We start from the raw sequence: 19031 nt of genomic DNA on the forward strand, positions 1-19031 counted from the left end.
AGTACAGAGAGACTACTAGTGAAGAATACAGTTTGTATAGGAGTACAGAGAGGCTACTAGTGAAGAATACAGTTTGTATAGGAGTACAGAGAGGCTACTAGTGAAGAATACAGTTTGTATAGGAGTACAGAGAGGCTACTAGTGAAGAATACAGTTTGTATAGGAGTACAGAGACACTACTAGTGAAGAATACAGTTTGTATAGGAGTACAGAGAGGCTACTAGTGAAGAATACAGTTTGTATAGGAGTACAGAGAGGCTACTAGTGAAGAATACAGTTTTCATTTTACTGCCAAGCTGATGTTACTCTTCCAGATTGTCCACAGTTTGTTCATGGCAGCTGATGCTAACCAAGCTTAAACGGGTTTTTATCTCTTTTATTGAGTTTCTTGTTATGTTTGACCCTAGGTATTTAAATGAGTCATCTTCTTCTCATGTTTGGCTATTCAACTGTACTCAATTAGAAGTGGATTTGGCTAGCAGTTAGTGAAAGTGAGCTTGATTCGTACGGACTATTTATGTCTCAGATTTTTAAAAAATATATTTACTTTCTGTTTGTGTAATCGAACTATTGTTTATTGATTTTATTCGAATAAGGAAATTGATTGACAAGAAATGGTCTAGTCTCTAAAGCAAAACTGATTAGTCATGAGGCTTAAGTTGTATATTCATACAAAACAATCATGTCCTAAGACTTTAATTTTCTTGGGAAAAGGTTTTCAACAGTATGACTAAGACTAAGACTAAGACTAAGACTAGGACTAAGACTAAGACTGCTTTATTGATCCTTATGGGAATTAATTGTGATTACAAGGACTCGTTTCTCAAATACAGACAACACAACAGTTAGCAGTTGCATTTTGCAGGTCTTTTAAAAATGTATAATTTAAGTCAAAGTCATTAATGTATCACAAGTACTGTTGCACAAGTATTCACTATATGTTAATTCTTCAAACTTTCAACAAAAAAAAAATTAATTCGATATTTTCCATTTAATAATGTAATAAGTGATTTTTTAGAAAATAAATTGACACAGTGTATGGCGTCTTTCTATCAGGAAATTCATGAAAGGTAGTCTCAAGAAGATAATTTGTTTGCCACCCAGCTGCGGAACCTTGAAATATCCAAGTAAAATTGAGGCCAAGTACCTGAAACAATTCAATAATTGTTTGTTTGTTTTTTAATAAATGACAGAATCTCGTATATTTAAATATAAAGTTGTACACATTTTCATTTAAAATTAACCCTTGCACTTCTAATTACTTTTAAAACACAAACATTAGTACAAAAAAAATATTTATATTTGCAATCCGGGTCACTTCCTTTATCCTCGCTCTATGTAAACATATAGGCACATAAATACACTCCTACAAAAAGAGCTAATCTAGATAAATGAACATAATCTAGAAAAATGAACATAATCTAGATAAATGAATATAATCTAGATAAATGAACATAATCTAGATAAATGAACATAATCTAGATAAATGAATATAATCTAGATAAATGAACACAATCTAGATATATGAGCATAATCTAGATAAATTAACCTAATCTAGATAAATGAGCATAATCTAGATAAATGAACATAATCTAGATAAATGAACATAATCTAGATAAATGAACATAATCTAGATAAAGGAACATAATCTAGATAAATGAACATAAACATACCGTCGCAATTCGATATTTTAGCAACAGCAATACCAACTAGCACATCTCTATTTGGTCCACACAGCAGAGGGCCGCCACTGTCACCATTACAAATAGTGGTACTCCTAGAGGGACTTTCTGTAGCAATATAAAGACTATTTTACATGTTTAGGTCGGTCGAAACATGTAAACATTGAAATAGATAACACTGGAGCACATATTAGTTAGTGATGGGAGACGAGCCGAAACCGAACCGACCTCGAACCGAACTGACCTCGAACCCGAACTTTGAAACTGCTCGGTACGAACCGAACCGAACGAACCCTCTTTATCTTAAAACCAAACTATTTTTGCAATTTGTAGGCCTACATCCCTTTTTTTTTTAAATATATTTTTGGTTAAATAAATACTTAATTATTTTATTTAAATTCTAATGATTCCATTATCCTTTGAAAACTTGGGGAAAAAAAAAAGGGGGGGGATATTTTGGAAACTTTAAAAAGAAAAAAAAAGGGGTTTTCCAAACGTTTCAACTCTCCCCTGACTTTTCGCGGGTTGCAACATTTGTTTTAGCCCGCCCTGTAAGTAGATCTAGTCATTAGAAAGTCAATTTTAAAATAGTGTCACTTTTATTTGAAATGGCTGTTGGTTGAGAGTAGAATATTTTTGGCCGTTTAGAGAGTGTAGATATAAATTTACAATAAGTTCATTTATGTTCTAGTTTAAAATAAATTTTAATTCTCTTCTTTTCGTAGTAAAATCAGTTAAAACGAAATCTGTTTTATAAATATTTAATATTAGAACTATCTTATCTTATATGATACAGACGTTAGTTCGAAATTATATATAACAGTATTTACATTTCTTTTTAGTGTTTTAAGTTAAAAAAAATTGAAGTATTCGTATTGGAATATTATTACTATTATTCTGCTTTGCATTACTGATCATCAGTATTTTTAATGCAGCGTTTCTCAAACTTTGGGTCCCCCCCCCCCGGGTTGTGAGATGGCGAGTACCTCGAATTAAGGGGGGGGGGGCGCAACTTCCTGACGAAAAGGGGTGTTATAGAGTGTGTGTGTGTGTTCTGGCGGCGGTTAGAAGAGTTAGAAGCAATTGATTGGCGTTTATGCCTTACGGATAATGTAATTAGCGTAATGCAAATGTGAAACGGCAGACAATCTTGAGACATGAAAGTGTAAAGACGTTGTTTTGTGGTGAGCTAGATTTCATTTAAATATCAGTATATTTAATTAATATTACATCTGTCTCAAGTTAAATATGTGAAAATTGTAATAACAGTTTGGCTATATTGAGTTGTTACATAAGAAGTTTCTCTGTAAGCTTATTTTTATTAAGTAAAAATATAAAACGTATCTATTGGTTCAATTGTACGAGCTGTCATAAGCGACAAACCAACGACCAACTAACAAGGAGAGGGGGCGTCGAAAAAAATGTTTTATTTTCTGTGTTATCAGACTATTAGTAAAATTACATGTTTGAAATTTAAAATATATTAATAATTAGGAGATTGTTAAATGTAGACTGCTTTTTGCGAGGCGCGTATGCAACAATATTGGTCAAAACGTTTTGAAGAAAACATTTTAAAACGTCTCCGCTAGTGTGATTCTTCTGGATTTTGTTTGTCTTAATCATTGTGGGGCCCAATGCGAAACGGATTTCGCGGGGCCCAGTTTGGGTAGGGATATGGAAAGTAAGTGAAAATTAAGAGTTTGTATTAGAAAATATATTCGTCTTTGCATTTTATTCATTGTTTACTACGCTTAGAATTACTTTACGAGCCTTGCGTGTAGCGAAGTCATACAGTATATCATAATAATTCCTGTTTCCTACATAGAGCACGCTCAATAGCAAGAATTACCAAATGTTTCAATATATCTTTGAGAAATTGTTAACCTCAAGTAATTCTTCATTAGTTTGAGGCTCAAGAACATTCTTTCACTAGATTCCACAATTACGGGTATCGAATAATGTAATGTGTTTTTTTTTAATCGAGAGTAGGATTGGCGTTTTCTATATTGAATGACACCCCAAAATGACAATTTAATTTTTTGTCTATATATTTCAGGAGATTTTTATGAGTTCTATATCTTTATCATTCTACATTTTTACCATATTTGTCTAAAACGCAAATAATAGTTCCTGCATTTAATTCTTCTCTCATAATTGGCCAATAGGTCTCGCACTCCATTGTAGAGATGAGTGTTGTTTCTCCTTTTTGGAGATAGTTTGGAATGTTTTGCGTGCCTTCCTTGGTAATACCCCAGCCAGTTATGGTGCATTCTGTATTGAAGTAGAGAGCGCTATTAGCTGAGAGCTGGACAACCTTAGAGAAAGAAATGAAAACATTTTACCAGCCAATAATTGAAAACAATTGAAGGTTCCCTTCTCAATAACGTAAAACACTTTAAACACGATAACAAAGAGAATACATTTTTTGATATATATATATATATATATATATAAGGCAGGGGTTCTCAACCTGTGGGTCGCGACCCCTTGATAGGTCGATTGACGATTTGTCAGGGGTCGCCTAAGACCATTAAAAATATGGACTGTATTTTGTCTATTCTTCTATTGCTGTGTGTGTGTGTGGGGGGGGGGGGGGGGTCGCAGCAGAGTGGGGGGTAGTAAAAAGGGGTCGCCGAGCTTAAAAGGTTGAGAACCGCTGATATAAGGGGTGTATATCATTCCGGCTCTGGCTCCTGACGCATATTCGGCCATTTTTTACTATTCAGCCATATTCGACTTCGGCAGAATATCACTGCAGGATTGTAAAAAGTACAACGTAGTACTTATATTTTAATATTGTTAGACGCCTCAGCGCTACGTGAAACAAAGGTAGCACTTAAATACCGAAACAAATGCCGAAATGACAAGAAAGTAAAGGAAGTCGACGCTGATTGACGATGTCGAACTAAACGTGTAATACTTGATGAAGGGAACCGTCGAATGTTGTCAAATTAAATCTCTACGTCAATAAAAACCTGCCATATTCCTAAAGTGGGCATGATTCCTAAAGTGGGCATGATTCCAATATTGTCAGTTCTGAAATTCATTAACGTTTATGTTTCAAGTAAAAGAATGTGCACGTTTGAAACTTTTGTCTTGACCTATGAGTGGGCTAATTAACATCTTATATTTCCTTAACTACGTCACGCTGACCAGACATCTGTCTAGATGTGCGGGTATATCTCTAGAGGTAGAGATAAACAACTCTCACCTTCCTTTGTTCGTTTACTCAAATAACATTGAGTTCATAGATAAACAGGAGTCCTTTCTCATTCCTCGTTTTTGGTAACTTTGTAATTGGAACAATAAAAATACGGCGGAGGGGAGGAGCAAAAACATATGGGAGTGCCATCAAACGTCCCTGTCGACCAGCAAAATGATTAGGCCAAATACAACCTCAAAGACATCAAAGCAGTGTTGTCGATGCCTCTCGAGCATGGCAAAAAAAAAAGTACGGTCTAACGTTTTGCAAATGATAATACGTACAGTGTATAGTGTAAATGTTTGGATATTTTTTTACATTTCAAACAAAATTTTAAAAAATACAAAACAACAAAACGTGTCCAGGCATCTGTGTCTTGCTGCTGTCAATTTTTTTTAAAGTTTTCTGCATTTAAAAAAACATTTCGGCTCATTTGGTGCCGACCCACCTTGCATTTACTCGTTTGCTTAGAGCCAGTCCGCCCCTGCCCTCAATTCAAGAAAACAAAAAGAAACTAGAACAAATACAAAATAGAGCAGTGAGATTTATAGGAAACGAATATTCCAATTTGATTACAGTAACACCATTAGTAAAATCACTAAACATAGAGACACTTCAGGACAGAAGAATAAAAAGTAAAGTAGCTCTAATACATAAAACACTAAACCAGAACTTACAAATAGAAAAACAAAACCTAATGAAATACTCAGAAAGACACAAAGATAGAGGCTCATTAGTTATAAAATACGCTACAACAAATTCGTACAAGTGCTCCTTCTTCCCTTGTGCCATTAGAGAATGGAATGGGTTGCCTGAATCAGCCAGAAAAACCAACGACTAAGCAGTAGAGTTTAAGTCATTGATGAACATGCATGACTAGATTGACACATAAAATGCACAGGACGTAATTATCTTTTTTTAAACTAATGTCTGTAATATATAAGATAAGATAACTAAAATAATGTTTCCGGACTTGAGCTTATTCTATTCCAGGTTTGTTTCACGTTTACCTGCTACACTAAAAAACAAGTTTGTTTTCTTTTTTTTCACGTCACAATGTACGATTGTTGTTGGTTGTCATACAAACAAAAACTTTTCAAATATTAAAAAGAAAGTGTTACAAATCGGAGCTCATGTTAATTTTTGTTTTGAACACAATGCTATGTTATTTCAGAAACATGAAAAACATGAAAACATTTTTTTAAAAAGCTTAAGTGTATTTGTATAAATTAGTTTTTTTTAATTGAAATCATCAAGAATTACATTGCAAGTAAGAAATAACAATATATGATATAAGAGCTAAATTATATTACGAAACTTTTGAAAAACAAAGAAATTTTCTATCAGTTATGTATTTTCGAGAGTGACCGACCTTGGCATTATAAATCTGTGATTAGATATATTGTTACCAAATGTTTTTGTTTAGCTTTTAGCTTTCTGAATGCGGTAAAATGTTTTCCTCTGTCTCGACCTGTTGTGAATGGGGAAGGGAAAAAGGGGAATAAATCAGCTTATACCACCACATCTGTCAAGCACAATTTCTTTCCCTTACTCAAGATATAAAAAAAAACACAATTACAATAATTTTACTTATTTTACTTATTGGTTAAATTTTAAAATTGTGCAGTCGTGTAAAAGAAATATATGTGCACAATTTTAGCGTAATCAGAGATTGGGTGTGGGAGAAAAAACGTGTATGAACTTTTCACCGCACAACCAGACAGTTGATAGAAGCTTTGTAAAAAGCACGTGAACCTACCTGGACATTCCGAGTAAGTATGGCTGGAACAGCCAACGTTAACACAGCTAAATCGCATAGAGGAAGACCAGGATTCGAACCCATATCTCCATCATGTACATCGATTTTTGAGACATAGCTGAACTGTTCGTACCCGCTGTATGGTCCGTAAAAGCGTATAACTCCAACAAAAATAAGAAAATTGCTGGCGGTAAATTTTTCGACGCAATGTGCTGCAGTAAGAACCTATAAAATAGGTGATATATAATATAGGTGATATATAATATAGGTGCTATATAATATAGGTGATATATAATATAGGTGACATATAATATAGGTGCTATATAATATAGGTGCTGTATAATATAGGTGCTATATAATATAGGTGATATATAATATAGGTGACATATAATATAGGTGCTATATAATATAGGTGATATATAATATAGGTGATATATAATATAGGTGATATATAATATAGGTGATATATAATATAGGTGATATATAATATAGGTGCTATATAATATAGGTGCTATATAATATAGGTGATATATAATATAGGTGACATATAATATAGGTGCTATATAATATAGGTGATATATAATATAGGTGACATATAATATAGGTGCTATATAATATAGGTGATATATAATATAGGTGATATATAATATAGGTGCTATATAATATAGGTGATATATAATATAGGTGACATATAATATAGGTGCTATATAATATAGCTGCTATATAATATAGGTGCTATATAATATAGGTGCTATATAATATAGCTGCTATATAATATAGTTGCTATATAATATAGGTGATATATAATATAGGTGACATATAATATAGGCGATATATAATATAGGTGATCTATAATATAGGTGATATATAATATAGGTGATATATAATATAGGTGACATATAATATAGGTGATATATAATATAGGTGACATATAATATAGGTGATATATAATATAGGTGATATATAATATAGATGATATATAATATAGGTGACATATAATATAGGTGATATATAATATAGGTGACATATAATATAGGTGCTATATAATATAGGTGATATATAATATAGGTGCTATATAATATAGGTGCTATATAATATAGGTGATATATAATATAGGTGACATATAATATAGGTGCTATATAATATAGCTGCTATATAATATAGGTGCTATATAATATAGGTGATATATAATATAGGTGCTATATAATATAGGTGCTATATAATATAGCTGCTATATAATATAGGTGCTATATAATATAGGTGATATATAATATAGGTGCTATATAATATAGGTGCTATATAATATAGCTGCTATATAATATAGTTGCTATATAATATAGGTGATATATAATATAGGTGACATATAATATAGGCGATATATAATATAGGTGATCTATAATATAGGTGATATATAATATAGGTGATATATAATATAGATGACATATAATATAGGTGATATATAATATAGGTGACATATAATATAGGTGATATATAATATAGGTGATATATAATATAGATGATATATAATATAGGTGACATATAATATAGGTGATATATAATATAGGTGACATGGGCGTAGCAGGGGGAGCGGGATTTGAATTTAGTGACTGATTATTTGTTTTGATTTTGTTTATTTTGGGTGTGATTTTAATACTACACTATCACTTGCCCCAGCACAGCCAAGGGGGTTTTGAGTTTAAAAACCCCTACCAGAGGATTGGGCAGTTAAATTCCCCTCTTCTATAAAACAAAACAACAAAAAAATAATGCAAACGACAATCCCAAAATTGCAAGACCACAGCTAAGGAAGATTTTGATTTTAAACCCCCCCCCCTCCGAAATTTTCGATAAAACCCCTTCTACAATATAAAAAAAGCAAATTACGCACTCAAAATTCTATGATGTAGCTTAAGGGGTTTTGAGTTTAAACCCCCTTTCAGCGGGGTTTGAAGCTAAAAAAATACCTCTTCAATATTAAAAAAAAAAACTAATTACACACTCCAAATCTATGAGAGTATCCAAAGTGATTTTGAGCTTAAACCCACCTTTCAGCGGGGTTTAAAGTTAAAAATACCTCTTCAATATTAAAAAAAAAATAATTACACACTCCAAATCTATGAGAGTATCCAAAGTGATTTTGAGCTTAAACCCACCTTTCAGCGGGGTTTAAAGTTAAAAAATACCTCTTCAATATAAAAAAAAAAGCAAATTACACACTCAAAATGTTATTAGCGTAGCCAAAGGGGTTTTAAGTTTAAACCCCCTACAGCGGGGTTTGATGCTAAAAAAAACCTCTTCAATATAAAAAAAGCAAATTACAAACTAAAATTCTTTGAGCGTAGCTAAGCCGATTGGGGGTTTGAGTTAAATACCCCTTCCTCCAGTTGCTTTTTAAATTAAAAAAACCCTCCAGATGGTTTTGAGTTTAAAATTCCCCTATAGAGAGTTTTGAAGTTGAAAACCTCTCTCTTCAATAGTATTCTTAAGCAAACTACAGTCACCAAATTCTATGAGGGTAGCTAAATGAGGTTTTGAATTAAAAAGAAAAAACAACTCCAGACATTTTTCTAGTTTAAAAACCCCCAACAGATGATTTTGATGATAAAAATTCCCTTTTCAATATAAAATATAAAGCAAACAACAGTTACCTAATACCACAAGCGTAGTCAAGAGAGGTTACATATTTCTACCAGTGGCTGGGCTCCAATAATAAAATGATGTGAATAGTCATCTGCCAAAATTGAAAAGCACTAAATGTGGCTCAACAAAGATGGCTGAGACGGATTTTAGGAGTCAGATACAGAGATCGGGAAATCCTATGCTGAAGTGGGAGTCGACCCCTTACTAAGGTTGTGATATGAGGTTTGCGGGACATGTTCTCAGACAGAATGAATTACGCATAATAAAAGTTACGATGACATTCTAGTAAGTACACTTGGCGCCACACTTTCATGGAGGTCCTCAGAGCAGGTGATAAGAAGCTTCAGACATTGCCAGTGACAGATTATTTTGGAAACATCTTGCCGTCCAAAGCGCCGAACGGCGAGGGAGGATCTACAATTTTTCCATTAACTCCAGGAATATAATAATAAAACAATGAAGGGTCAGAATGTATTAAAGATTATATAATTTTTTTCGCGGGGGGGGGGGGGGAATTACCCCCCAAACCCGAAAAAAAAAAATTCTGGCTACCCGTATGACATATGTATATCATATATATATATATATATATGTGTGTGTGTGTGGTGTGTGCATGCTTGTGTGTGTGTACATAATTAATCTTTATTACATTCTGACCATTCATTCTTTCGGAAGACGTTTATTGTACCATTGATTAGATTTTTCCTGGAATAAGTGGAAAAATTGTAGACTCCCCGCTATTTCCAGCTAGGGGGTCTGGTGGAGTTTCACCAGCCAAGCACTATTTCCGGCATTAAAAGCCAACAAAATATATATTCTTAGGTATCTACAGTGCATTATTCTGCTATTAAAAAGTTTTATTTCAAATGACAACGTTTCATTCATTTACTTGTACTGTCATTTATTATCAGACAAGTTTAAACAATAATGACCTGTATATATAATTGATTAAGATTTAGCATCAACAAATCCTTAACAAGAAAAGTCTTCAGAAAAACTTTATACTCACCAAAACTATATACATTTACAATGTTTTTTTTAGGAAATTGATATACACAAATCTGTATGGCCTAAAGATTATAGCGTATTTTGAGCATTGTATGAATAGGAGTTACATTATAAAGAACAGATGAGAATAGTGGACATATTTTTAAAATATCTTGGGTAATAAAAATTAAAAACTAATATGATACAAAAAAATTGAAACATTAGCCACATTTTTTTTTTACAGTTTCACTCTATGTAAACTCAGTGCTTGAAAAAAATAATTTTGATATTATTTTTTTTTTAATTATGGTTCTTTAGTCAATGGAATGATAGCAGCAATTAAAATGCAATCAACAATATCAGGATTATCCATTCAGTTCAATATACTTATGACTGAAAAATAATTCATAAGGTTTGGTTGAAACCATTTGCAATAATCATGATAATTTGTTTTTTATTTGCTTAAGTCAAATCTAAACGTAAACAAGATTTCCTCTGACAACAAACTTGTGAGGGAACAACATGCATGTTCTCTTCTCAGTAAGTTTTGCAAAGGGCATTAAGAATATATAATTTATGTGCCATTATTTTTAACCTTCCGACCTGGGTTTTGGTTTTGAGGAGAATGTACAATATTTTATGTTAACTTTATTTAGATTCTTATTTTGAAATTAAAAAAAAGTTAAGTTCCCCTTACATATCTTGCAATAGGGCAGATGATAAAGTTTATCAGTTTCTGTGCCCCATGGTTGGGAGGGTGTCAGGTAGCCAGCACAACAACCAACCACCTTTAGAAAAAAGTTCCCGTTTCAGACCTCACAATCTATAGGGCAGATGATGTTAAGGTCATTTGATTCTTTAGCCAGGGCGCAGCACAACAACCAACCATCTTTACTTTCCCCAACGAAAGTCAGGTACCCATTAGAGTTGGGTGGACTTAGAGGCACCCTAAAAATCCCAAAATTCAAAATCTGAGTCTTCACAAAAATTCAAACCCATGACTTAAACATTCAGCCACGGATTCCCAAACCGCATTTACTTATTATTATTATATAGCGCTACTTTCATGCTTATAGCATGCTCAGAGCGCTATATGGTCCAATCTCATTTGTGGACCAGTGGGGGGGGAGGGGGTATCTAGAAGTTGGTTTACCGTGCTGCCTTTAGGCGCTCAGTAAACGCAACTCTACTTCTAGGTAGCCAAGCCAAGCCAAATTCAAGCGCACTTGGCCTCTCGACCACGCTTCCCACCAAGTTATTCCTATTCCTAACTAATGCCATATATCCATTAGAGCTTGGTGGACTCAGAAGTGCTTTAAGGATTCTGAAATTGAAAATCCCAGTCTATTTCGAACCCAGGAACCCTCAGTTTAGAAGCCAAGTGTTTTACCACTCATCCACTGCGCTCCCTCTTGTTTTAATGTTGCTCAGAATAATAGTTTTCTAGTAGAATCTCAAACAGTTTTAAAGAAAGACTAAATCCAAATCTGTTAGCTGAATGACAGGATATACATAAATGTGTACAGAGTTTACAGTATAACATAACTTATTAAAAATGGTCCAAGACTTTTGTTTTGCAATGTGATGGGATTTTCCTTTCTGGTGGTGCTATGCAGGAGTCCAAGAATCTCAAATTTTCTTATAACAGAAGGTTATCCAGTTAAAAAAATAAAAGGATTAAAAAAATATGTGTAAACGTATTTATGTTATTAAGTATAATTATATAATTTTGCCATTCTAAAAATAGTTTTGTACTTAAAATGAGCTACTCAGTTATTGTGTGATGGACAGTTAGTTTTCAAAAATAAAAGTACTAGTTGACAATATTAGACTAGACTATGGCTATGCACTAGCTTAGTAAGTAGCTAGATCAAGAGACACAGTACTAGACTCTTGCCTCGTTGGGCCTCTCAAATCAGCTACAGACTTTTGATACACTTTAATTAACTTTCGGGGCGCGAGTTTCGATCCAATTCCAAGAAGTACGTGTTAGAGTCTAGTGCATGTAGAGTTACTAGTAGGCTGATCAATAAAAATAAATCATTGCTAAAGGTTGTTTTTTTTTAAGTTAAAAATCTAATCTATATATCTATAATATAGAGATCCAGATCTAGAGATCTAGATGTTGATCTATGTCTACATCTTTTTTTATTTAAAAATGATAAGGCTAATGATATCAATTATCATAATTGAAACATTCACATTGTCATACAAATTACAAAGATATAATATAGGAAATAATTAGATCTTATACCGCATTAAGCCTTCAAGTTTATGTTACACTAGCATGGCTATATTGACTAAATAGGGTAACAATGATTATAGATTATTATCATTAATCATTATTCTATGGTAGATCTTTAAAAAAAGTATAACCAGTGCATTCGTTTCACTCCCTGCCTGTATCATCGTGGGACGTGAAGTGGATAGATAGTTTTATGAATATTTTCTATAAACAGAATCAGAAAATGTTTTTTTTTTTACTTTTACCTATGAACACTCTGGCTGGCCAAAAGGATGACTCATCAATACTGTGAAAAGACGATTATAACCGCATGAGTTGGTTTGGAATTGTATTTTGTAAGACTAACTTGCAAAACATATCCTTCAAGAGGGAGAACGAAAAAAAGAGTTGTCAGAAGAAAAGCTGGCTGGACAACGCAAAGGATTGACCGGCCACTCTCTCTTGATTTCTTGTTAAGAACAACTGGTGACCGTTAAATAGTGGCGGATTTGGTTACGCGGGACAGAGTGATAATGATGACATGTACATGAAAAAAAATCCTGATTTTGTGTAAAATGCCCTATTGTGGAAATACTGGAAACATCTATTTTAATGAAGTGGTCTTAAAAAATTAACTTTAGTGACGATCACTTATTCAGGAGAATTGTATATATCACAAAACATTGTGAGAAAATGGATGGTTTATCTTTACAGACCTAATCCAATAAAGTGTAGGAAAGTTTTACTCTTATTGCAGTTAAGTCCAAGTGGTTGGTTGAGTATTTTTCATCTTTGGCATCATCATAGATTTCTCCATATTGCAACATGCGCGAAAAAAGATGCGCGACGGTACTCCGCTCGTAAAAACTAGGAGCTGTTGTTCCATGCGTATAGTTCCATGGGCATACTAGAAATACGTAGAGTAAGGAAAGAAAGAAAACAAAAATACCGGATGAAAATTCATCTTTAATTATTAAAACTCAAGAATAGAAAATCTCGCTTTGAGAATTGTTAGACATAAATCTGTGTTGAGATATGATATTAAAATTAGTTTGTTAAATGTAGAAGAAATATTTACCTTATTTTCAGTTACCAAAACTCCTGTACAGATGGCATACCAAGCATTGTCTTTTCTTATTGTAACTGCTGCTACATAAGGAATTTGGAAAAGTTTGGCATCCTCACCACTGATAATACGCTTTTGTAGCTTAGAAGAATCTAGTGCTAAAAGAAAAATTATAAAGATTACAAATTGATTTTATGTTTTACAGAAACTCAGAGGAACCACAAAATTTCCGCCGCTCACGGTTCTAAATTAAAGTATATTACTATAATGAACTACTGCCACAATTAGTAACTAGACAAAAAAAATATCAAGAGCTATTGTGTTTGACGTTTTCTGTACAAATATAAAATATAATTTTTCTTACCACGTCCGTTGCTCTCATTGAAGCCAATAATCAAAATCAACAAACTGTTTAAAAGTAACAAATACATAGTAAGTGTTGTGTTAGGCTTTGACCAAATCTTGATCTTATGACAAATAACCATATCTGCCTTTTATGACCAATTGAAATAAACGAATCAATGCCCTGTCTCTTTTGGTTTCAAAGTCGGTCTTGAATTAAGCTGACAGTGAGCTCGAGTTAATTCCATCACATTTAAACGAGCTCTGTTTAATACGTTGAGCTCAAATTAGCTTGAGGAAATACAGTTTGTGATTTCAAATGGACATTTTAAATGTAGTTTTGCCTTTTCAATAAAACAAGTCAATGTAAGGGAGACAATTCAAGTGGAGGGTGAGGACAAACAAAACTTCGTGGACAAAGACTACATTTATAGAAGGCGGATCATAAATAGAAAAGAGGAACAGTAAAAGGGAAGCAAATCAGAAAGATAATGGAGATCAGAAAGAGAGATGGAGCTCATATGAGATAAACAAAGGGTGAAAGAGATTTTACAATGAAAGAGAGAAGAAGATAAGAAAACGTATACCTCTTATCATATACGTCTCGGATAGAGTTGCAGTTTTACATAATTATTTCTTGCACCTTACAAAATAAGAATCAATAAAAACATTTACCAATTAGTTAATTAAATATTGGTAATTAATTTTTGTTTGCCATTTCTCTGGTTATCTCTTCAAAGAAGATGAACAATCAATATCAAACATTGAATCTAATGCAATACAGATTTCTGTTTTGAGTTAAGAACGTAGATCTATAGAGAAAAGCTTACTTGGTCATTATTCTCTTTTTGGCAACAATGTAGAGGCTCCAAAAGACTTCAAACTTTTTGAGGCGATGTAATTTTTGTTTGTTGTATAACTGCTTCAAACACTAAATCATACTTGCAAATCAAACAAATCACTTCTAAAGAGTATCTTTATTACTTCTATCATACAAATGATAATCTTTGAAATGTTTATCATAAGGAAATGTTGTTGTGTCTTGCTAACAATTTTGAAATGGATAAGTGATTTCACTTCTTTTTTTTGTTACATGTGTCAGAAATAAAACATAATAACACAATGAATGCTTAGTCAAATTATCTAAGAATTGAATACATTTAAATTCTTGCATTCAACACATTTCTTTTAAATTATTTTAAGGGCTCTTGTGGGTTCCCATCAGTCATGGGCCTGGGTTCATTACACCCTTTCGCGCCATGGATGCTACGCCACTGCTCGTACTCGCTATAAAGATCAACTCAGGCGCCATTTCGCCCTCACTAGTATAGAAGAAAGTAGCTGGCAGCAGATGGTCTCTGAAAGAGACTAGAGAGCTTCTTTACTAATTAGCCGACATCGTCTGATGTCTTTTAAGAGAAAAAAAATGTGTTCAAGTGTGACAAGAGGGACAATAAGGGTGACTACCTTTATTTTTTTATTAGAGTTAGTCCCCTTTATTACTTTAAGTCCCTGTTAACTGTTTACAATGGCCACTCTCTCTTGAGTCTTTAAACTGACCAGTGTAGCTTGAACTAAATCTCTATAATGTTTATACTTGTTGTAACAACACTTGTGCCAGATGTAACAACATGCACGATGTTACGATGTGTTGTTATGCCGGGGATTTTACTTGAATTCAATAGTTAACAAAAATGACGATCTAGAATGACAATTGACGATTCTTTGATAAAACAAAACTCTGGAACTTTAATAAATACAACGTAAGTACAGTTTATGTACAAATTACAAATCAATGAATATGGAACATATTACAAAGGCTTTAGATCAGAGCTCTTAGAAAAGTGACTAGCTACAAGAACATTATTTTATCGACTGACTTTTCTTTCTTACTACCGCCAATTCTCTGGCGCTAACTCTTTTCAAAAATGTCTTTGTTTAAATTCAAATCAACCAATAGATTTCAAACATACTAATTACGTCCCTTGGGTAAATCCTGACTTGAACGTCAAGTGTCTAAATTTGAGGATTAAATCCCGAGACTCATGTCGAGGGCTTATATTACTTTCAAAAGTGAAATGTACAAACAATTCTATAATGTAATCTGTGACATATTACCCCCCTCTCCATTTAGCATTTGTATGGTAATAGAAATGCTCATATGTATTAAAATATTTAAATATACACAAAATACCATACATGAAATTATAGAAAAATGGTTGAGGTAACATATGACAAAATAAAGTCAACTTGGAGATAAAAAAATATGTAAATGCAGTGAATAAAATTATTGATGACTTTGAACACTTGTTTCACTATTCAAGTGGTTATGAAAATGAGACAATGCTTGTCATGAATAATATCAAAAGTTGTACAAAGCATAATACTTGAATAAATGAAATCTTGAATTGAATAAGTTATGAAGCTTCATGATGAAATTAAAATATGACAATATAACTCATTTGGTTAGTACTAATGTGAAAATGTGTACATGGAAAATTATATTGCATATGAAAAATTGACATAGAAAAATGATGTATACATGACAATCTTCTGAATAATGTGTGAAGCAATGAAGAATTTCAATTGTCTGTCATGTATCTGTACTATTATAATAGGACATATGCAATAATATTCGACCTGAAATAAAATGCACATGATTTAAAATTAAGATGTCTGATGCATGTCATATGCAAAGATTCTAGAACATAATAAACAAAGTATCTTGAATGAGTGACTTTCCTCAGTGGGTTGCTTGGTGCTGAAATAAATACAACATCTGATATAGAACTCCTGTGGAAAAAATGAGTAGACAAATTAATTAAGTACAACTGAATACTGTTCTTCCTTGACGAGTATGAATGATAATGGATCAAGTGACACTAAATATGCTATAGTACATATGTAGAGTAGAAATGTAAAGTTCGGAACCCTTCTGAATTGCCGACATGGATGTGTGTACGCGTTTTCTAAACTTGAAGAAAAGGTCTTTCAGTTTATGAAGCTGTTGTCTCCATGTCATAATGATCTCACAGATAATGTCTGATTGAACCGTGTTTGAGTTTGGTGAAAATAAGAACTGTCCGAAACCAAAACTCAATTTTCTGGTTGATGAACTTTGACGCTGTAGAACAATGGTAGCAGAATGCTTTGCGTTATAATGTTCAATAGAGCAATGACTGAACATGTCTGAGTTCAATCGGTCAATACAGCAATGTTGAAGAAGTTCATTTGTTCCTTTCTGAAGAAAAGTTGCCCTTTGAGTGGATGGAGGATGAAACTTGGTGTTGTCAATGTTGTTGCTTTCTGAGTTTCTTTCAAATTGCAGTACTGGAAATGTTTCAGAAACACTGGTAAAGAAATCTGCATGGTCTGGAAACACTTTAATGTTCTTCACTGTTTGTAGTGCTATGTCATTCAGAGTGATGACTTTGGGAATGTCAATTTGATTTGATGCTGGTAATGAAACATCTATCTCAGGAATGGGTGTTGATGATGTTTCTTCTTCCTCAGGAATAGTTGCTAAGCTTGCAAAATTATCAACTTCTGCTTTGATGTCTTCATTATCTGTTTCATGGTAATGTTCAAACATATGAACATGAAATACTTTGGTAACCTTGTTGACATTGATTTCATAAAGCAGGTTGGAAATCTTTCTGGTGATGGTAAATGGACCTTGCCATTTGTAGAATAGCTTGTTACTCCAATCTGGTAACAGTAAATTGATTTGATCTCCTTGAGCAAAATATCTTGATTTCATGTGTTCATGTAATATTCTTTGACTTTCAATGTTCTTGGTTGTAATGGCTTCTTGAGTTGACTCACATTCTTTCAGATGAGGAATACTTGTATGAGTGTTAGAGTCAGGTTGCATAGTTTTTCTTTTGTCTGGTATAGCCAAAGTTGATTGAATATAAGTATCTGCTTCTGGTTCATGAGACTTGTCTTGATTGTAGTAGAAATGTTCAATGCATATCATAGTATTTGATGCAGATGCAGTCTTATTCAAGTCTTGATGTATGAAGTCATCATCAGTGGTTAGGGATGGGAAAGTACTTGGTAGAGGTGGGCTTGTATTGTCAGGTAGGGATGGACATGTAGAACTAGTAGCAGGTAGGGATGGACATGTAGTAACTGGGGGTGTCCATGTTGAGTGTTCTTGATTGTTGCTGGCTACTGGACTAGTAACTGGTTCTGTTGCATTCTGCATAACTTGCGTAACTGAGGTAGCCATGTGATTATTTTGGCTAACTTGTTCAGGTGCCAAATGTTCTTGTTGTCTGGACATGGATCTTGTCATTACTGCCAAACATTTTTGACCTTGCTCTATGGCATTTGTACATTCAGCAAGTTCTTGAGGAGTGCATTCTTTAACTCCTTCTATGTTTCCAATGATTAGGTCCACTGGTAGATTGGGTGTTACTAATGCTTTTGTTTGACCACTGAAGAATGGTGTAGTAACATAAATGATGGCCTCAGGTAACTTGCTGACAGTTCCGTTGAATGCAGTGACTTGGACGTGGTTGCCTGTGAAACGGTTTGCGTGTACGAAGCGTTCATGTACTAATGTGGACGTGCTTCCGGTGTCACGAAGAACTTCCACCTTCTTGTCTCCTACAAAGCCTGGATAAAATTTGAGACCATTGGACTTTGCAATGACTGTCATAGTTGAATGCTCATTGTAATAGCTTCTGTTATATGAGCTTCTGTTTGGCATATATTGTGGTCTGGAGTCCTGTGAATGACTTCTGTAGCGAGGTTTGTTGTTATCTGGTTTATTATTTCCAGGTGTTTTGTTGAGATTGTATTGCTCTCTATTGCTGTATCTTTGAGTTGGTGATGTGGGTCTATCAAAATTTTGATTTTTGGAGACTGCCAGTTTTTTCCAACATTCATGAGTTTGGTGACCCTTTTTATGGCAATACGAACATTCTGTGGTTCTGCTGCGGCATTGAGATGTGAAATGCCCTAGTTTATGACATTTGTTGCATTTGACTTTGTCATCTGACTTATATCTTGCATTTTTGTCTTGAGCAAAGCAGACAAAATTTTCTTCAACAGATGGTTTGACTGACTTGTTTGGATAGGCTGCTCTATATTGTCTGATGATCTTGGTTAATGTCTGTATA

At 33.5% G+C, this 19031-nt stretch overlaps 1 protein-coding gene across 1 annotated transcript; it reads right to left on the minus strand.

Moving 5' to 3' along the window:
• Positions 1-870: 870 nt before the first annotated feature.
• Positions 871-14355, minus strand: LOC106071895 (chymotrypsin-like serine proteinase). The gene is made up of 6 exons (XM_056028871.1): positions 13925-14355; positions 13573-13718; positions 6644-6868; positions 3783-3996; positions 1674-1790; positions 871-1147 (listed from the first exon to the last, which is right to left on the minus strand). Exons 1-6 carry the CDS (start codon positions 14043-14045, stop codon positions 1077-1079), a joined length of 894 nt encoding a protein of 297 aa, XP_055884846.1. The 5' UTR covers positions 14046-14355; the 3' UTR covers positions 871-1076.
• Positions 14356-19031: the final 4676 nt, after the last annotated feature.

The sequence above is a fragment of the Biomphalaria glabrata genome, chromosome 5 (genome assembly GCF_947242115.1).
Source record: "Biomphalaria glabrata chromosome 5, xgBioGlab47.1, whole genome shotgun sequence".
In the NCBI taxonomy this organism is placed as follows: domain Eukaryota; kingdom Metazoa; phylum Mollusca; class Gastropoda; family Planorbidae; genus Biomphalaria; species Biomphalaria glabrata.

Bases quoted from the DNA above. Each gene is read 5' to 3' on its own strand.
- LOC106071895 (XM_056028871.1), bottom strand. From the start codon at position 14,045: ATGGTTATTTGTCATAAGATCAAGATTTGGTCAAAGCCTAACACAACA. The intron at 3,997-6,643 runs GTAGGTTCACGT...TCTTTCTCTAAG, and splicing joins TACTTACTCGGAATGTCCAG to GTTGTCCAGCTCTCAGCTAA. The intron at 1,148-1,673 runs GTATGTTTATGT...GAATTGTTTCAG, and splicing joins TAAAATATCGAATTGCGACG to GTACTTGGCCTCAATTTTAC.